This window comes from Myxine glutinosa, chromosome 4 (genome assembly GCF_964187855.1).
Source record: "Myxine glutinosa chromosome 4, kmMyxGlut1.1, whole genome shotgun sequence".
Taxonomy (NCBI): domain Eukaryota; kingdom Metazoa; phylum Chordata; class Myxini; order Myxiniformes; family Myxinidae; genus Myxine; species Myxine glutinosa.
Genome location: NC_136264.1, coordinates 91,288,376 through 91,310,171, shown reverse-complemented (window position 1 = coordinate 91,310,171; position 21,796 = coordinate 91,288,376). Strand labels below are relative to the sequence as shown.

At 43.8% G+C, this 21,796-nt stretch overlaps 1 protein-coding gene across 11 annotated transcripts in view; it reads right to left on the bottom strand.

The window, feature by feature from the left end:
• Positions 1 to 5,582: 5,582 nt before the first annotated feature.
• LOC137424978 (monocarboxylate transporter 2) overlaps positions 5,583 to 21,796 on the bottom strand; it is a 106,451-nt gene continuing 90,237 nt past the window's right edge. For all 11 annotated transcript variants that reach the window (XM_078776140.1, XM_078776139.1, XM_078776143.1 and 8 more), the window contains 2 exons: positions 8,630 to 9,201; positions 5,583 to 8,134 (listed from right to left, as the gene is read on the bottom strand). In XM_078776140.1, coding sequence (XP_078632266.1) covers positions 7,899 to 8,134; positions 8,630 to 9,201 — 808 coding nt within the window. In that variant the 3' untranslated portion in view covers positions 5,583 to 7,898. The remainder of the gene's footprint in view (positions 8,135 to 8,629; positions 9,202 to 21,796) is intronic.

Sequence of the window (21,796 nt, the reverse complement as noted above, 5' to 3'; positions counted from 1 at the left end):
CAACGCCACCACAAGGACGAGGCTCAGGTCTATCATACCGGAGGAGGGAGTAACCAGGAAGAGATGTTAAGGAATCAGAGACATCTTGAAGGAGGAAAGTTTCTGTTAAGCAGATTATGTCTGGTTTGTCAGAAGCAACCTGAATGGAGAGATCAATCAGGCTTGAGCGTCGGCCCCGGATGTTTGAGGTCCATATCGTTAAGGAAGTGGGAGGGGGAGCATTGGGTGCAGGACACGGCAGGGGAGGGGTAGGGTAAGATGAGGAAGAATAGGGGGAGGGGGAGGTATGGAGAGCTGTTGATAGTGTGTCAGAGATTGCAGAAGAGTTAGGAGAAAGGGAAGGATGAGGAGGACAAGAGGTTTGATGGTGATGGGATGAGGCACAGTGAAGGGTTGTTTGAGGGGAGGGGGCAGAGCAAAGTAGAAGGTGGGAGGAGGTGGAAGTATGAGATGGAAGGGAGACGAAGTGGGGAGGAGGCAGCTTTGAGGAGGAGGGGGGAGGGAGGATAATTGGAGAAAGATGGTAGGGGGAAGATTTGAAGGGGAGGGGTTGGAGGGGTGGTGTTTTGAAGGGGAGGGGCGAGGGGGGAGTTTTGAAGGGGAGGGGGAAGGGGGGAGATTTGGAGGGGACGGGCGAGGGGAGAGTTTAGGAGGGGAGGAGTGAGGGGGAGAATTGAAAGGGAGGGGAAAGGTGGGAGATTTGGAGGGAAGGGGAAACCTTGACACAATCACAAGGTCACATAGGTGTAGGAAGTAGGGGTGGCACCTCAGCATCATCCTAACAAAGTCATTCAGTCCTGAGAAGAGTGAAAAGCTACTGACGCCAACAATGAGCCAACAAAGGTTGAACAATTATCTGATCTGCCATGCCATGAAAGATCGCCCAGACAAGATCTACATATTGGCATTAGCGAATAACCTTTGTCAAGCAAATGATTCAAGGATTAAGCATTTTGGCTAATTTGACTAAAGTCAAACAAACTCAGAAAATGTGCAAAGTGCATAAAATAAAGCTTTGAATTTTCCAGCGATTTTTGTTGAAATACACAGCTTTCAAAAACAATGATACACAACTGCATTTACATCATGTTCAGCCTGATCATAACTTTTTTTTTCTCTGCAAATTAGTTGAAACTCCGCCCACCCAATCCCGTAGGAAAGAAAATGTGACAGTGTGTAAAATGCAGCCTAGAATTTCAAATCTCATTGGGAGAGGGCGTGTCCCAGAGCCTCCGAGAAGGTCCATGTAATAGTGATGTGAGCTTTTTAAAAATCCCCTCCCCCTTCCATCCCCCGTTGGACTTGGTCCGAAACGGGGCTTATGGATTGGGTCTCGTCTGTCCTTCCGTGCATGTGTGCGTCTGCAACCATATCTCGGAGATGTATGGACCGATTTTGTTCATTCTTGGCACAAAGACAATACATGACGGTCCACATACAGTGCATTCAGAAAGTATTCAGACCCCTTCACTTTTTTCACATTTTGTTATGTTGCAGTCTTATGCTGAAATCGTTTAAATTAATTTTTTCCCTCATCAATCTACACTCAATACCCCATAATGACAAAGATAAAACAGGATTTTAGAAAGTTTTGCAAATTTATTAAAAAGAAAAAACTGAAATATCACATTTGCATAAGGATTCATACCCTTTGCTAGAACACTTGAAATTCAGCTCAGGTGCCTCCCATTTCTCTTGATCATCTTTTACATGTTTCTACACCTTGATTGGAGTCCACCTGTGGTAAATTCAATTGATTGCACATGATTTGGAAAGGCACACACCTGTCTATATAAGGTCTCACAGCTGACAATGCATATCAGAGCAAAAACCAAGGCATGAGGTTGAAGGAACTGCCTGCAGATCTCAGAGACAGGATTGTGTCGAAGCACAGATCTGGGGAAGCCTACAAAAAATTTCTGCTGCATTGAAGGTTCCCAAGAGCACAGTGGCCTCCATAATTCTTAAATGGAAGAAGTTTGGAACAACCAGGACTCTTCCTAGAGCTGACCGCCCGGCCAAACTGAGCAATCGGGGGAGAAGGGCCTTGGTAGGAGAGGTGACCAAGAACCCGATGGTCACTCTGGCTGAGCTCCAGAGATCCAGTATGGAGATGGGAGAAACTTCCAGAAGGACAACCATCACTGCATCACTCCACCGATCTGGGCTTTATGGCAGAGTGGCCAGACGAAAGCCTCTCCTCAGTGAAAGACACATGAAGATATGTGCTCCTCACTTAATTTGGCGATCTGATAAAAGATGGCATCGTCACATTCCATCGGCATCGACTCATTGGCATCGGACCAAAAAGATGGCAAAGGTCGGTTTATAAGAAAAAACACCGCCATTAGATGACTGCCAGCACCGAGTGTGTTCTGGTAGTACGGCAGATAGGTGAATTATTTGGGAGAATTGTGACTGATGATACAAGCACGAGAGTTGGCACACAGTTAGAGTATGCCCTAAGGAAGATATTTGGCTATAGGGCCATCACAGATTTGTCCTGTGACAACAATGGCGGCCATTTTTCAAAAAAGGACAAATCTGTGATGGCCCTATAGCCAAATATCCTTCTTAGGACATACTCTGACTGTGTGCCAAATGCCATGCTTGTATCATCAAAGGCACAATTCCTGCACCTATCTGCCATACTGTGGGAAATGACGGCCCCTCCAACCTCAATATAAACAGCTGCCTGTCTGATGTCAAGTCCTGTGTTGTCTGGCATCTCTATTAGCAGGTGTGGGGTCAGCTTTTCCATGAGCCTCGAAAACTGTAGAAAAAAAAAAACCCAAAAGGAACAAGCATTCTGAGTATTGCGCTTCAATACATGTCCCCTACCGGCAGTCTGTCGTCCGGAAAACTGTTGGGGAAATTACCAAGGGTTATTTATCCACAGGTTCTGAATCGTTCCCAATCGCTAATTACCTCAGGACGGGCTCACCTGTGATTCGCACTCGGGACTTCGATTTATACACCTTGCAGACAGGTCAGCAGAAGCACGAGAAAATAAGTTGTTGATAAAGAACCTTTCGAGTCGCTAAATATCAGTAATTTATGATATTTTCCGGTTCACGATCAATGATTGATGTGTATATATATGTTGCTCGGCTTGGCTCTGCCCCTCCCGAAAGCGCGCGCTGTGTCGCGCTGTTGACGTTCGCAGACGAGGCCGAGGGCGCGCGGTGCGGCTTGAGGAGAACTCTGGAATAAACAAGAGATATCCATTTTTTTTAAAAATTGTTTAATTAACGATATTTGCCAAACGACGTGCCATATCGCAAATTCCAAAAGGACATTTTAGTAGATTGACATGCTGAACAGATCTGTGAAGTTTCCCCTCGATTGGATCAAAAATGACGGAGGAGCTCGGTTTTAAAAGTTCATGCTTAAAAACGTCATAACTCTGAAACCATGTGACGCATGACGTCATGCTCGCTGACCTTTTTTGTTCGTCTTGGGTATGCGATTCTGCCTGCAAAGTTTGGCCTCGATCTGTTCAGCCGGTGCAGAGAAAAAGGTGTTTTTGTTTTCACAGAAAACAATATGGCGGCCGAACCACGTGACCTGACGTCATAATTACCATTAAAATATTCTACAGACCGAGTCCCTCCTATGGTGAAAATTTGATCTCAATCTGTCCTATTATTGCAGAGAAATTGGTTTTTAAAGGGAATTAAAACTTAAAATGGCACTGAGTTAAGAATCATCAGAATTATCAGAATTCCCAAAGTTCAAAGTGCCATAACTTTGTCAAAAATGATCGAAACGTCGTGAAGTTCGAACTTGATCTGTAACTTATCACGAGGAAACCATGTGCCAAGTTTGAAATCATTAGCATTAAGCGTTTAGAAAAGCAGTCCGGAAAACTGTTCTTTGCATGACGGACTGACGGACTGACGGACGTAGGGACGGCGTGCAAACCTATAGTCCCCTCCAGTGTACACCGGTAGGGGACTAAAAAGAATGTATGTATGGATGCACAAAAGAACAAAAGGGAGATAAGGGCCATCACTCAAGCATTTGATACAATCTGTAACCCAATCTTGATTTTGAAGCTGTCGGCAAATGGTATTCAAGGACCCCTTCTTGAATGGTCATGGGTTTTCTGAACAAACAGACAATGGGATGCTTTTGATGGAACAGTCTCGATATCGCCCAACTGAATCTGGTGTCCTGCAAGGCAGTGATTTAGAATAGACATTGGTCTACACCAATGAACTGCTGGCTAATCATCTGTACCATTTTGAAGATAACTCCATCCTGTGAAAAACATTACATCACCCTTGAGAGGCAGGCTTCTGCAACAACCATCTCTGCTGATTTGGAAAGAAAGCAAGTTGTTGGATAAATACCTGCAACATCCATCAACACAGGTAAATGCCATGCTCCCCCTCGATCCCACTACATGGATTGGTTTTCAAACTCCCCACTCTTCTTCTCTGGACAACCTCTGAAAGAGATGCATTGCCTAAAGCTCCTAGGTCTCACAATCTGCCACAACCCATTGTGGAAGGACAACATTGACAGACTAGCTTCCAAGGTAGGCTGACACCTTGATATCTGCAGAGCAAAGTCCATTCTGAGTGACTAAGAGCTCATCATAGTGTACAAGGCCTTCATACAAAGTATCATAGTATTGCTCCACACTCTGGGATGGTACAGCTGCTTCTCAACTTGCATCCCTGGAAGCAGTCGAGTCCAAGACTCCATGTTATAAATATATTTCTGAGAGAGGATAAGTCCCAAAGTCTGTTCCTCACTCACCAAAGTCAGAGTGACTCGGTTTTCATTCAATGGATGCAATCGATGTAATGTTGATCAAGTTATGTTATACGAACCGCGGTGGGAAGCAAGGTAAGCTGACGGTTCAGGCATCAACCTTTCATCACAGCAAAAGGTAACAACGAAGGCTTCACATCAATTGTCAGCTTCTTCTTGCTCCCTACGGTGGATCGTACACGTCAATAAACAGTGTCGATTCCATCCATTGTTACACCTGTCTGCAGAAGGCAGACCATCATTAGCGTTAACAAGACTCGTCAGTCATTCACTCTAATTTTCTTTCACCTCACTTCTAGCTTTGCTCATCCCACCCATTTCCCTCTCTAGTCCACCCAAGTCACTCAAGTTCTTCCAGAATACTATACCCGGTTACCCTCTCCAGTTCTGAGGTTTACACTCATCTCCATTCATAAATCCCTCTATTCGCCCATGTAACTTTGTGCAACTGACTCCCAGTATCTATTGCCGGTCCTTCAAGAGTGCTGCCAATCGTCTCACAATTTATTCCATATCCACCACTGTTTTCTTCTATGCTTACTAAAAATATTCCCCCACCCCTTTCTGCCACTCATCCACTCCTGTGATGTTTTTGTCACATCTCGAAATCTCCTCCCCCGTCAGTCTGTTAACCTGCTACCCTCTGTCATTTAACTACACCAACAGACTAGATTTCTGTATTTAAAATTAAAAAAAGAAATCTTACCTAGTGCAGTTGGAGGAAACAATGTGGCCAAGGAAGTCGAGCCTGCATCATACACTAAGCCCTTGGACTGATTGAAAAGAAACAACACCATCTCTCCAGCAAACGTGATTTCATTTTTGGCTTTGTTCATTTATATACACAACATACAAGTTGCATAATAGGCCAACAAAAACTGGTGACAACATAGGAAAAGCATGAAGTTGAAATCTCTTTATGAAAGAGAGGAAAGGCAGGGAGGGAAAAGGAGACAATCGGATACAACTAGAGGGTACAGCTTTCTGACAAACAACGGGTGCAATAATCAACATAAACCATCTTCAGTGCTGTCGAGTGGCAGTGCATCAGCTTTCTACCATGTCCAGCAACACTTTACACTAACCACTCTGTGGTTGTACCCACACTTCAAGTTTAAAGGCGTTTCTACAATGGAAGCTCCGAGTGTCTAACTGCTTTTAATAGCTTGCAGCCGAGCTCATTTGGTTGTACGAGGTGTCTTTACAAGTCCAGCTGGTTCATTTTGTGACACCATATGTGGATACAACCTCAGTTGGGTCTTGAGAAGCTGCTGAAAATGTGTTGAAAGCAAAAGTTGAATCAAATGCATACAAAAATGCTTCTTTAAGAATGCAACAATATATTTGTAGGCTGTTCTCTTTAAATAGTAAAAAGCTTGAAATTATGGCAGTAGAGAAATAAAATAAAATAAAACTGCTAATATGAGGGAGCAATTGTGCTAAATAACTGTTATGCATAAAGCTACTTTGGTTCACGAGGCGATTAATGCATTTTGATTGATGGGTGGATGTACAAAATTACCGACTCCCTTTAATACTGTTGCATCCAAAATATACTTGCTGTTGTGACCTATATCTTTTACAATACAGACAAAAATAGACCATCAAGCTTTCATAACATATCTTATAATGGTAACAGCAGCTGGTGTTGTATGCACACAATGGTTTTGTTACTTTGGTACACAAGCCAGCAGCCTCAACAGGCCTGCGGTAAGCACCACCTTATGGAAAGCTCGTTTCCGGGTCAAACTAAGTTTCCCAGATAAGCCATTGCAGATTTGAGGGGAAAAGAAAAGTGGAAAATAATTACATTATTAAGAGTGTGCACATGTGGCCTTCCAGGTCCTACAAAAAAGCAAAATATTAAAATTGAACATTCATATGAAACCATGCATATTGATAGTGATCACCACCATCAGTGGAGGTAAGGGAAGAAAAATAAACAAAAAACAAAATCCGATTACTTCAACTTGCCAACCAATCTTGAGAGAATATTTTTTTAAACCTAAATCCACAAATACGAGACTTTTGAAATGACGTATCAAGGTTGCAGAGGCCTTTTACGCATGCGCTGCGTAAATTTTCACTATCTTGTCGTTGCTGGTGCAAAATATGAGATTCAAATAGTCTTTTAAGCATAATTTTCAGCATTTAGATGAAAGAGTGGCAATTTTAGGGTAGTTAACCATAATTGTTGAGTTCATGAATGCAAAATGGACTCACGGAAATATAGGAATATATGTGGATAAGGAGTCGGGTTTGTACCACTTCCTGTTCATGCAATCACCTGGCGGTGGATGTGGTTGTAACAAACATACACACTCGCGCACACGCACACATACGCTTCTCCTTTCACCAGTAGATGCAAAAATTGAGTATAATTTATCTTGTGGCCCCAGAACCAAACAAAACATGTATATTTATAACGACACTCGCAGCCCACTGCTTCCCAACACCTCGCCTCCCCCCTCCCTCCCCCGATCCTCCCGAACATGGTAATAGTAAAAAATAAAAATAAAACAAAATCAGCATTTTAAACTTACCCTGTACATTACCAAACCCCAGATATGACCTTCCCATTGATGTTAAGAAGCACGAAGGTTTGGTTGGAACCCGCCAGTCTACGAACCTTCAGTCCTTTCACGGCCCACATCATTGGGAGTTTTTGCAGTCCGGGCTCAAGGATATCAACTTTTTGGACGAGTTAATGAGAAAGTTCTCCAACTCTTATGTGGTGCAGAAGCACACCCCTTTCTCGCAGGTACCTTTGCAAGTATTTTCAGATTCTTTAAAAACTCAGCCGTTTCATGCTACAATCCTCATCTGGAACACGTGATATACATCCGGCTGCACCGATGGATCTCATTATGAGGGATTTCTGCGCAGAGGTGGATTACGTCATTTTGAAAGTTGCGTATTGTTGGAAGTGTGGCATGTCAAGTTGTTGACGATCAATTGGTCAAAGCAAAACAATACTTCATTCAAGTGGCAAATAATAAGATGCTGTGCCAACAAACTTTAAAACTACATTTTGTGGAACCTGACTAAATGAAAAGTAGCAGAAAAAACAAAAACTCGCCATTACAGGTACCCTTCCAACAGTAATCTACACGAGGTCACGCTGCACTCTCTCGTATCTCATCGGATCCAAGCGGCGACAGTTGATCCGTCTGATCATCGGTCCCTTCAGCCAGCTGGGCCACAGCGTCCATGTGTGCTTTCTGCTTTTCACGCTCAATCATGCGATAGTTGTACATATTGGTAAAGAACAGGTATACACCAGCGGTGATGACGATGATGCCACAAACAAAATACATGTACTTGTAGTCACCTGTTACGTCCACCAGCCAGCCTGAGGATGTGCAAGAATAGTAAATTATCACCAGCAGTTACAAGCAGGAATGACAGCCTCATTTACAAAGTTAGAGTTTGTGGTGGAATTACTGTATTTGAATTATAAAGCAAAGATGCCAAGTTAAAGTGTTCTGATGAGTTAACAAGAACCAATTTACTTTTACATTTTTAATGCACTAAGTTTGTTCGATTTTTTAAAAAGTCATGTGCATCAAACCCATGATATAAGCTGCCACATAATGGCTCCTTAATTACTTCAATTTAGAAAAAAACGATAAATAAAAGCGATAAGCCATTCTAAGTAACCAAAATGTCTGCATTGGGTGTTATTTGACAATGAGGTTTGCCTTTACACAGATTTCTGGGGTATTTTCACATGCGTGTGTGTATTTAGGGTTAAAATACAAATGACATCATCATCATGATGAAATGGCATCATAAAATGACATGATGATCACAAAGAGCTATGACTCCCATGACGCTTGCGACTCACCTGCAATGGGTGGCCCAAGCAGCACCGGGCAGCATTCAACAATAGTGACAAGACCAACGGCGCTGGAGAACCTTTCAGGCCCGACAAGATCCATGAGGGTCTCGAAGAGCATAGCACTGACCATACCGAAGGCAGCACCAAAGAACGCGGCGTACACTGCCATGCCCAAGTAGCTTGAGGCGAGTGGGCAAAGCAAGTGGCATACGCCGTTGAAGATTATGGCAAATGCGAAGAAGTATTGGATCCGTGGACGGATGCTTGGCAGGTTGGCAAGAAAGCCCGTGCTTGGTCGAGCCACCATGTCCACAAAGGCAAGGATTGAGAGGAGGAATGCGGACGAATACTCGTCCACACCAGAATGTCTGGCATATGGTGCCAAAAACACTATTGGCGCAAAGAACCCAAAGAACATTATCACGTTACCAGAGAGGTAGATAACAAACCCTCTGTGGTGGAAGAGCGTCAAATCGAAAATTTTTGTGAAGCGCTGTAAGAATGTGGGTGAAGGTGGAGGTGCTGACACAACCTGGCCTCCCACCTGGCTGTCGCCTTTCTGACCATGGGCAGCTGTTCTGTGAGTGGAAATAAATACAAAGAACAAGGTTAGGGGTGGGGGGAAGGCCTTTTGTTCGAACATGATTGATTCGCATAAAAATGAACACTTTTTATCCTGTACAATTCACATTACAAATCAATTGCATGTCAAGTCCACAAATGCAGATAAAAAAGTGTGGAAATCCATAAAGATAGGGATGAGTGATGAAAAATGTGAGAGAATATAGCAGGAATAGTGTAAATGTTTCCATGGAAAAGCCGAACATTTTACTTCATTTTCTCTGCTGAATACTTGTTCAGAATTTGTTGGGATAATCAAAATCAATAAAATAAAAACGAATAATAACTAGACATGCCACCTTATAACTGCAGGCACTTGTGACCACATTCCAAGCTGCCCCGCTTTGATTGGACATGTGACCCATGATGTTCTCTTTATGAAATAGAATTCAGAATTGGATTTTTAAAAAATCCAGATTAAAAATAATAACAAAAAAAAATATGGCTGCGAGACGATGCGACCTATGATGATGAAATTATCAAACTATATTCCGAAACACTCGATAAAGTGTGTGAAGTTTTACATCGATCTTGTAAGCCTTCTGGAGAAGATGCAATTGTAAGGTTTCTTCTTCCAAAAAAAAAAAATTCTGGCTGCCATACCATGCGACTGATCACATTGAAATTTTAAACCTGTATTTTCCTTGAGGACTAGATCATACTTGTAAAGTTTGACCTCAATAGCCTATGCTATTTCAGAGAAATAATTATTTCTTTTCCTTTGATCCAACATGGCTGCCAGACCATTTAACCAATGACATATTTGTGAACACCCCAAGGTATCCCCAAGGCTTGTGGAACACGTGCATGAAGTTTCGCATCGATCTAATCAGCCGTTCTGGAGAGGAGGATTTTTTATGTTCAATCCAATGTGGCTGCCGAACCAGGTGCCTTATGACGACATAAATTTACATATTCCATTACAATTTTTGCGTAGATCATGCTCAAGAATGTTCATAAGCGTTGTACTTGACGAATTATGATGTCATAATGAAGGCACTGATGACGTCATGGTTAACCGCACTTATTCCCCATGAGGAATACTTGACAATAAGCAATGCTTCAATTTATTCCATGGAGCGGTTTCAGAGATAGAGGTCCAAAATTTTTCTTTTTTCCAACATGGCGGCTGCATCACGTGACCTTTGATGTCATAATTATAACTCAAAATCAACATGGGTAGACACATAACTATGGTGAAAATGTGTCAATCGGAAAAACGGTTGCCGAGAAAATGAATTTAAAAGTGAATAAACCCGCAAAAACCATACGGAATGTACCATATGTAACACAATGACAGTTTGTGTGTTTGTACAGAGAGGCGACTCTGTCCCCCTTCATACGTGTAGGTTTTAAAGGCAAATCTTTTAACATAAATGTGTGTTCACTCTGGTCTATTTTTGAGGATAAAACAAACTCGAAAACCATTTTCCATAAAAGAGTAATTATGTCTCCTCTATTGGAATTGTAGATGGTGGCTTGCAAACCTAGCCTCAAGGGTGGTGTAAAAATAACAATAAATACAAGGTGCAGAGGTGAAATTCGCTGCACATAACGTGCAATGCATGCAGACTAAAACAAGTGTTCATTTACGTCCATAGGATGTCTAATAAATAAAGATATAAGCACACGTGACACTTGGCCGAGGCTTCAGACTTTGGCACACTCACGAGGTTGCACCGTCGAATAAACTGTTCCAACATGTCATTTTTGATGGGCTTTTTACTAGTCTACCATGTAAAACACAATATCAGTTTGTACGATTGTACAGATGTCTGATGTCTGTCCCCTTTCATAACGGTTGGTTTTAAAGGCTTTGTGTAGGGTTTTAGTAGGGATTTGAAGACGGGTTCAAAGGCCAATCTTTTAACACAACTTTGTTCACGGTCAAAAGTAGTGAACTGGCCACTCTGCCATAAAGCCCAGATCGGTGGAGTGTTGCAGTGATGGTTGTCCTTCTGAAAGTTTCTCCCATCTCCACACAGGATCTCTGGAGCTCAGCCAGAGTGACCATCGGGTTCTTAGTCACCTCTCTTACCGAGGCCCTTCTCCACCGATTGCTCAGTTTGGCCAGGCGGCCAGCTCTAGGAAGAGTCCTGGTTGTTCCAAACTTCTTCCATTTAAGAATTATGGAGGCCACTGTGCTCTTGGGAACCTTCAATGCAGCAGAATTCTTTTTGTAGGCTTCCCCAGATCTGTGCCTCGACACAATCCTGTCTCTGAGCTCTACAGGCAGTTCCTTCGACCTCATGGCTTGGTTTTTGCTCTGATATGCATTGTCAGCTGTGAGACCTTATATAGATAGACAGGTGTGTGCCTTTCCAAATCATGTCCAATCAATTGAATTTACCACAGGTGGACTCCAATCAAGGTGTAGAAACATCACAAATATGAGCAAGAGAAATGGGAGGCACCTGAGCTAAATTTCAAGTGTCATAGCAAAGGGTATGAATACTTATGTAAATGTGATACTTCAGTTTTTTCTTTTTAATAAATTTGCAAAACTTTCTAAAATCCTGTTTTCTCTTTGTCATTATGGGGTATTGAGTGTAGATTGATGAGGGAAAAAATGAATTTAAACGATTTCAGCATAAGACTGCAACATAACAAAATGCGAAAAAAGTGAAGGGGTCTGAATACTTTCTGAATGCACTGTACCCTTAAATACCCAGAAGACCTAAAAGACCCCAAAGGATAATGACCTGGATAACGACCAGGCGGATAACGACCTGGATAACAACCAGGCCCCACCTGGCGTTATCCAAAGGATCTGGATGGTGTAACGATGAAGTTCAAGGAAGCGACTTCGACCTCTGCACGGCATCAACGTTAAAGTATTTTCCCATTCGTGTCTTTGTCAAATTTCCACTGGTTATTTTATTGTGTATGTGTTATTGTGTGTTTCTTGTTAGGTTTGGTTTTGTAATTCGTGCTTGTGTATAATACTTGTGTATAATAATTAATCGTTTTCTGTTCGCACCGCATGCGCGGCCTGGTCTCTCTAGACTTCCCTACCCCAATTGCTGTTTTGTAAATTTAAGTGCTTTCCTTCACTGTATTGTTTATTTATTAGATTTTCTCTTCTCCCCCTAACTTCCCCGAACATCTTCCCTTTGTCTAACGTTTTAAATACACCCAAATTTATTTTATTTTATTATTATTTCCTTCTATCCTCACGGGCCCCCACGTGTGCTTGTTGTCTCGACCCGCCCCTTCATCTCCTTTTCTTCCACCCTTTTCCATCCATCTCCAGCCGAAACTCGCCTTTCCAATTCTAGTTTCCTCCATCTCATTTAACCCTTTCTCCTTTTTCTCTGATCTACGCCCTCACTTCAGGGATTTTTTCCCAGATTGTTTTTTACGGTTTTGTTGAAACATGTTTAAACTTTCCCCTGCAGTGTTTTATTCAGTGTTTTATTACAACACGCTGTTTTTCTTCCTATTTAAAAGGCTTTTTTCAATTTCCTCATCAAATCATTTCATTAAAAAAAAAAAATCAATCTCTTACAGTCATTCCTTTCGACATTCTCCAAACTCACCTTCATTCCATTCCACCCCTCTATCGTTTTTGAATGGATCTCTGACTTGAAAACCACAACAAACCCAGTTTGAAATAAATGCTGGTTTTTCATTAATCATCCACTTCCAAAACTCCCCCTCACCCCTCCCAAACTCGCCCCCCCACCCCTCCCCTTCTAATCTCCCCTCCTACTTTTTTTCTCCAATTCTTCCCCCCTCCCCCCCCCACCCCCCCCCCTCCCCTCAAACAACACCTCACTGTGCCGCTTCCCATCACCATCAAACCTTTTGTCCTCCTCATTCTTCCCTTTCTCCTAACCCTTCTGCAATCTCCGACACTATCAACAGCTCTCCCTACCTCCCCCTCTCACCCCTCATCTTACGCTACCCCTCCCCTGTCCTGTCCTGTACCCGATGCTCCCCCACCCACTTCCTCAACGGTATGGACCTCAAATATCTGGACCTTTCGCTCAAACCTGATTTATCAGTCCATACAGGTTGCTTCTGACAAACCAGACGTAATCTGCTTAACACAAACTTTCCTCCTTCAAGATGTCTCTGATTCCTTAACATCTCTTCCTGGTTACTCCCTCCTCCGCCGGTATGATAGACCTGAGCCTCGTCCTGGTGGTGGGGTTGCTATCTTTATCAAAAACTCTCTTCCTCACTCTCCCTGCACTGCCCTCTCTCCACCCCACCCCCAGCAGTACCTCTGGCTACGGCTTCTTTTCCACCCCCACCCTTTGTTCATATGTGTTCTGTATGATCCTCCAAACAGTGATGACTCCATTTACATCTCCCTGTCTGACAACATGGACCAACTTCTATCCACTCATCCCAACTCTCTCTTCCTCAAATGTGGCAACTTCAACTGGCATCATGCCAGCTGGCTGTGTGTGGGTTCCTCTCACACCAGCCCTGGCACCTCAGCAACACACTTCTGCGACTCACTGGGACTGACACAATCTGTCAATTTCGCGACCCGGATCTCAGTCAATGGAGCATCTTCTCTTCTATACTTGGTTATGACTAACTTCCCTGCAAATGTCTGCTGCTCTTCCTCTGCTCCAATCGGTTCTTCTGATCATTTCCTTGTTAAAGTCGACATCTCTCTGGCCATTCTCAGAGGGCCTCCTCAGCGCCAACGAGTCTGGCATATCACTCAGGCTGACTGGCACTGTCTTCAAGCAGTCATCAATCATCTGGACTGGTCTCCCATCTAACTGCCTCTGACATCAACTCTTCCTGGGAATTCTACCAAAGTAAACTGCTCTCTCACATGCACAGATGTATCCCTTGCCTTTGCCTCTTGGAAGGCTAATCCAAGTGAAGGCAATCTCAGTTCCTTTCACAAAGCCCGGAACAAGTGTGTGTCTACCCTCAGGAGAGCCAGGAAACACTATCTCTCTTCTCTCGAGACTAAACTCTCAAACCTGTCTCCCTCTTCCAAATCCTGGTGGCGTCTGGCCAAATCTGTTTCTGATGTTTTTCCCCCTCCATCCCGTCCCTTACCTCAAATGGCTACACAGTTGACACCGCCGCACGTGACAAAGCCGAATGCCTCAACTCTGTGTTGGCCTCAAAATATTGTGTCCCAAACCTATCTCTCTCTGTTCCCACCTTACCCAGTCGAACCCAACTGCTCCTGGACTCTGTGTCCTTCTCTCCTGACAAGGTGGAGAAGTTTCTGTCAAACCTCGACACTGATTCTGCAACTGGACCAGACGGCATCAGCCCACGGGTCCTAAAATCCTGCTCTGCTGCTCTATCTCACACTCTTTCTGTTCTCTTCACCCTATCTTTTGCTCACGGTCATCTGCCATCTGCTTGGAAATCAGCCAACATTACCGCTTCACACAAGAAAGGTGAAAAAAACCAGATCCTTGGAACTACAGACCAATCAGCCTGCTCCCAATAATCAGCAAGGTCATGGAATCAATCAGAGCTTCTGACATTAAATCCTTCCTCTTCTCCAATGGCTTGATCTCGGATCATCAATTTGGATTCAGACCAGGTCGTTCTACTCTGGACATGCTGCTTCTGCTGTCTCAAAAATGGAGGGAGGTCCTCAAAGCCAAACAGGAAATCAGAGATGTCTCCCTTGACATATCTCACACCTTCGATAAGGTCTGGCACCCCATCCTGCTCACCAAACTCTCCTCGTATGGTATCCATGGATATCTCCACGCATTGCTTGCGGACGACTTCCTCTCTGGTCGTAGTCATCGGGTGGCCCTGAATGGTTTTCTCTCATCTCCCCATCCTGTTCAGGCTGGAGTTCCCCAAGGCAGTGTTCTGGGCCCTGTGCTTTTTCTGGTATTCATCAATGATCTCTCCAACTCTCTGAAAAATCCTCTCTATCTCTTTGCTGATGGCGCTTTGAGAATGGCTTTCTTCACTATCTCATAATCTGCACATTGGTCAATCGGTAAGGCCGAATAGATATCTTGAGCTTTACCCACCAAAACACTTTGCACTAACATAGTCTAGGACCCCACAGGCCATTTTAACATTTGAGCCACTTTCTCAAAGTGTAAAAAAAAACTTGGCTACCTAATTTCATTGAAGGGTGGAACCAGCCTCACATGCCTACCAACATCCCAAGTGTTCTGACTAGTTGTCGAACTAGCCGGCATGGATACGACTTCTCTCCATTCTCCCATTAATTCCAGCTCCTTGAGTTCAAGTTCCTTCTGATACTCCATGTCACGTTCCTTTAACTCCCTTTCGGCTCTCCTTTCCTCTGCTCTTTCCTCTGCTCTTCTCTCTTCTTCAGCTCTCCTTTCCTCGGTTCTTCTCTCCTCGTGTTCTCGTTCCTGTTCTACTCTTCTTTCCTCGAGTTCCCTATCAGCTCTCCTTTCCTCTGCTCTTCTCTCCTCAAGTTCTCATTCCTGTTCTACTCTTCTTTCCTCGAGTTCTCTTTCAGCTCTCCTTTCCTCTGCTTTTAACCTTTCCTGGCTCTGCAGTTGCATCTCCATTTTCCGGAGCTCCACATTTTCTTTTTCCTCGGGTAACCAATCCAAGGCTACCTCTTTCCATATTCCTTGTCCCACCAGAGATTCTACCACCAATGTCTGCATCTCTGCTTTCTTCATATGAGCTCGGACCTCCAAGTTAAAATGTTTGGCCAATATCAAGAGTTCCGATCTTTTTAACGCTTGGAACTGTGCCTCATTAGGGGATGCCGCAAACTGTTCTGCGTCAAACACCATGGTGACTATTAGTTAACACCTGTTAACCTACACACAAAAATTTCCAAATAATTTTTTTTTTAATGAAAAATTTGGGAATGTTAGAGAAATTCCAAATTTGGGAATTTTGGGAATGTTCGGGAATTCTATCCCGGACGAATGTTAGGGAATTTAATCCCGGACGAGATTTTTGTCAGCAAAGACGAGCCCCCAATTTCAATTTGGGCCAATTTTGGACGAGCCCCCAAGATCTCGGACGAGCCCCCAATTTCTGTTACGTGCTCCTCCCTGACCCCCTGGTCACGGTGTACCTCCGAGCCCCGAGAGGAGTCACGGGAGAAAAAGGTGTTATTCTGTATGTCAAAGATCAATGGTGAAGCCACACCAATTGTTACCAACAAACAAATATTGTATTAACCTTTCTAAAGGTGGTTAAACAAATATTGTATTAAGATCACACAAGAACAACAATGAATGAATGAATGAATGATCATTTTAAGGCCATTTTTCCCCGCTAGAGCGGGGGTTAGCCTTGCGGGCCCCATGACAATCATGGTTCCCTGTTTGAGGCAATGTTTTTATGGCCGGATGCCCTTCCTGACGGCAACCCTTGGTCGCCTCTTACGATGCGCAGGGCACACAAGAACAACAGTACAACAATAATAGTAATCAAAAGTACAATCAATATATCCTATGATGGTACCATCAGTTTCGTAACATATAACTCACTGTGCTCCAAGTGAGTGAACCAAGAACATTTCCAATGTCTCTTTCCCTGTTTCAAACCCAAAGTTGTTGATTTCGGCTTCAAGCCAAAGTCTCTCCCGGCTTCAAGCCAAAGTCGATCCGCTCCAGCGATTGTCAGAACGATGTCTAATCGAGACCAGAATCCCGTTCGGATGATAGTCACAGTCGAGCGGCCAAAGCTGCGTAAAGGCGCCCGGGAAATCCAAAGGCGCCCTCCAGGCGACTGGGAAATCACACCCTCAGGTATGGACGTTCCACGGCTCACAGTCGGCGAACCACAAATTAACCTTCAAAAGCCACGTTGCACACACACACACCAGATACGTCTGAATCCGGTGAAAACGGCTGACGAAGCAAAGAAACCTTGCTCGACGCGCAAAGCGCGCGAGTCAAAATGGCCAACGGCCCGTTCTCAAGACGTAACGGCCCTTCGATGATTCTCTTCGGAATCAATCGCAAAACCTGACACGCAGGTTGATCTGTCACAGCGATAACAACTCTGTCGCAGGAATCCCTTTCCCGGGAAACCCAAAAGTTCGCTAGTGACCTCCATTCGCTAGCGTTGGCTCAAACCCTTAACGCCGCTCGGCTTCTTCCCCTATTCACTTGCTCCGCCTTCTTTTTTTCCTCTTCCTCTTCTTCTTCGTCCGGTTCCGGTTTCATTTAAAACCTTAACTTTTTTACCTTTTGAAAATAATAAATTCGATTTCCCTCAAACAACAATAATAATAATACATGGAATCAAAAATGTTTACAGTGGATGAAAACCACAACAACGGAAGTGACGAATCCGTAACACGTCTTTCAATCCTGACAAATCCACACTCTCACTTTGTCTCTCCGAAAAGACCGTCGGGATAACCCTCCCATCTACTTTCTGAATAATCCTCTTGAAGAAGTTCTGTCACTTAAGCTTTTGGGTCTCACTATCTGCCGTGATCTTTCCTGGGAAAACCACATTTCCAAACTGGCCTCCAAAGTCAGTCACCGACTGGGCATCCTCCGTCATGCGAAGTCCGTTCTGGGCACTTTTGAGCTCCTCACCACATACAAAGCTTTCATCCGCAGCTCAATGGAATACTGCTCTCCCCTCTGGGCTGGTGCTCCTGCCTCACATCTAGCTCAGCTTCACGCGGTTGAAACTAAAGCATTCAGAATCATTGGAATCTCCCGCGATGAAGCTGATTCTGAGGGCCTTCGTCTCTCTCTCACCGCAGGCAGGTAGGTAGGTGGTCTTTCTGTCTTCTACTGACTCTTCTCCGGCCTTGCTCCCCCTGCTCTGTCTGTGCTCTGTCCCCCAAATATTCCTGCAGGACACAGAAGATCTGCCAGCAACCCTCCCCTGGTGAAACTGCCAAAATTAAGACTCTCTGCTCACCTTCACTCCTTCATTCCTCTTTTCTCCCACCTCTGGAACAAACTCCCTCACTCTCTTCAATCCCACTCCTCCCTCCAGGTCTTCAAAACAGCTGTTCACCACCATCTCTTATCTTCCCCCATCCAAAACCTTGAACTTTTCTATCCCCGTTAAAACACCCCAAATCTGTCATTTTCAATCCCCAACTTTTCCTGAAATTCCTAGAAGTGTTCATTTGCTTTGTACCGTGTACCCCTCCCTCCTCCCACAGCCCTCCCCCTTCCACAGATCTACCGACGTCCCTGCTCTCTTCTGTTGTTGTGCTTGTGTGCTTCCCTCTCCCCTCCTGTCTCCCGCTCCCTTCATTGCATGTTGTATGTGTCTGTGCATGTTTTCATGTTCAAGTGTTCGCTCTTACACGAGCCTCGATTCTGTATACAAGAAAAAAGAAAAGAAAAAAAAGACGTAATTCTTGAATTTAAACCAAAAGTCAATTTTTGTCTCGTCTGACCATATAACTTTGGTCCACATGCCTGCAGTATCATTTAGATGCTTTTTTTGCAAACTCCATCTGAGTTTCTAGATGCGTATTTTTTTCGTAATGGCTTCTTTCTTGCCACCTGTTTATCGAGGTCAGCTTTGTGAAGGGAAGGAAATATTGTTGAATGATGAACACTGAATCCTCATCTCAGACATAGAGCCTTGCAGATCTTTAAAAGTCATCGTTGGATTTGCAGTGACACCCCAAACCAGTTTCCTGCTTGTCCGGCTGCCGAGTTTGGATGGGCGACCTGATCTGGGTAGAATATGAGTGGTACGATACATCTTCCACTTCTTAATGATGGATTTCTCCATACTCAAAGGGATAATGAATGACTTTGAAATCTTCTTATAACCCTCTCCTCAACAGTACCTCTCCACCACTTTATGTCTGATTTCTTTGGAAAGCTCGTTGGTCTTCATGCTTGTCTTGTTGGTTGACCAAGTGAGCTGTTAGCTCTTTAGGAGCTTACTATGCGGGGGAGCTAAATTTTAAGTTAAACCACTGTTGGCAAAGATGCACAGATCGAGTGGGTTTCCTACTCTGCCAGCTGCAATGTACAGCTGTCCATGTGTAAAAACACTGGTGGGAAGCAGAACTCCACACCGCCGCAGGCTCTGACCCTGGCTTTTGTTGATAGTCATTGCAAAGGCCATCCTGTCATCGACAGAGCTGGAAAGGAAGATCCATGACAGATGGAGAATAAGAAGAATTCTAGGAATAATGTGAATAGACCCGGCACGCTCACCACCAATAATGCACACCTCAAGAACACAATCATTCAGAATGGTGAAGATGTAACGTGTTCCGTTACAGTGGCCATTGCGAGTATTGAGATTTCGCAACAGCATGATGGGAGTGTTAACCTTCAGTGACAGACTGAAAGATTAATTGAGTTAAGAAACTCAGGTGGATAAAGGGCAGCTAGGTTTTGATCGACCAAAGAATCGACACTGCTACTAAGGAAAGTATCACCCTGTCAATGATCAATGATCCGAAGTAGGCAGTCAATGATCTTACTATTGAGAAGAACAACCATGTGTTATTCGTTGTGGTTAAAATTGTACGTGAAGCCAAACATAATTTGTACGATTAGACCGGTTCTTCAAGTCCGTCATACACATACACGGCATACACGTCATCTTCTGAGTTTACACAAAGAGCAGGGGGCAATGCAATTACGTCATCGTAAAGATTACTCTCCACAGAAGGCATGCGCCCCTCACCCACTTGCAACAACCAATGAGCATAATGCTCGAATCGTTTTCGACATCGACATCATTCATCCGCACCATCAAGTCGATTGAGCACGAGCACATTTGTTCTTAAAATGAGCGTCTTGCAATGTCGCCACAGTGGAGATTTTTTTCATGCAGACGATCCCCCCTACCCCAACCTCCAACTCTCTCCCCCCACCCCACCAACCCCCAACCCTAGCGAAATAGTTACAGCTTTCTTGTTAGCAGTTATCAATACACCACTTCTCAGAGTTATGAACCATACACCACTTCAATCCAGTAACTTTGCACTCACGACAAAGGGATTGCAGTGTTACAATTATATATACTAGGGCATGCCCGTACTATATATATATCTAAAATTATATCCCCCCCCCTCTATTTACATGAAATGGTTTGGTCCATTCGCAAAGCCAAAGCGAACGGCTTGCGAGTACGGTGACAATCCCCCCCTCTATTTACATGAAATGGTTTGGTCCAAAGCGAACGGCTTGCGAGTACGGTGACAATCCCCCCCCCCCCCCCCCCCCTCTATTTACATGAAATGGTTTGGTCCAAAGCGAACGGCTTGCGAGTACGGTGACAATCCCCCCCCTCTATTTACATGAAATGGTTTGGTCCAAAGCGAACGGCTTGCGGAGTTTGGTAAAGAAATCGCCATAGCTCGGTAACTACTTCTCCGATTAATATGAAACCTTGAAAAGGCACATCCTCGGGTCCCCAGCAATATACCTGGCAAGTTTCAAGTATATCGGACCCGTGGTTGTCGAGAAACAGCGGTCACAGACAAACACACAGACATACACACAGACACACAGACATACACACAGACACACACACAGAGATTACTGGAATTATAGATAGATATATTATAAATTATTATTATTATTATTATCAATGTTACGCTATTATTATTATTACAAAAACGACATTAATAAATTAATAAACCTTGGCTAATTTGTCCGAAGCGGTCTGAAGGTGAGGCCTAAGGCATGAATTCTAAGGCCTATATATACACACAGTGTCATTGGAAGGCCCGTGAGGCCAATGCTTTCGATATTTGATGGTCATTTTAACAATTGTTTTGTTTGTGTTTCACACTAAACGGAAAACACAAAGGTAGGGCATGCATGGTGATTATGGATATGACAGGTTCGATGATGTGTTTGTCCTGAACTGCATAAAAATAAAAATGGCGGATATTGGAGTCTGTTGTTGACCTGAAAAGGACCAAATTCTGGTCTGACAAGTGCAACATGTCTTTCAATCTGGGCAAATTCTCGACTCTGGCTGTGTCTTTCTGAAAGGATAGTCTTGTACTTCCAACAATATACTTCCAAAATCAACAACTGGGGGAAGTTCAGTCCTCTTCGAGCTTCTAAGTCTCATCGTCATGACTTCTTTTGGGCAGAACATGTATCCAAGGTGACCTCAAATACCACCCGCAGACTGAACATTCTCTTGTCACACCAAGTCCTTGGCCAATCTGAAATGTACGACCTATAAGGCCTTTGTCCACAACTCAGTAGAATACTGCTCTTCCCCTATAGGTCGCAGCATTTGTGTGTGACCTATAATAGCTATATATTTGAATGCTACTCACCTCTCCCTCTCGCCTGGATTATGTGCAAACCAAAGCTCTTAACATCAATGGCATCTCCCAATAATAAGCTGAAGCTCAAGATATGTTGCTCTTCAAGTGCAGATAGGTTGATAGACTCCCTTTTTTTTAACAACCACCTTTATTCTGGTTTTGGTGCTTCGTCCTCCAACACTCCCCAATTCCTCAAAGATGTATGGGCCATTTGGGCAACTATCTTCTTGTTAAACTCCCAAAATCTAAATTTGCTGCTCACATCCACTCATTTGATCCTCTTCAAAATCTGATTTGCTGCTCACCGCCACTGAAACAATATACTTCCAAAAGTATAGCTCCTTTGATCCTCTTTTCTCCCACTC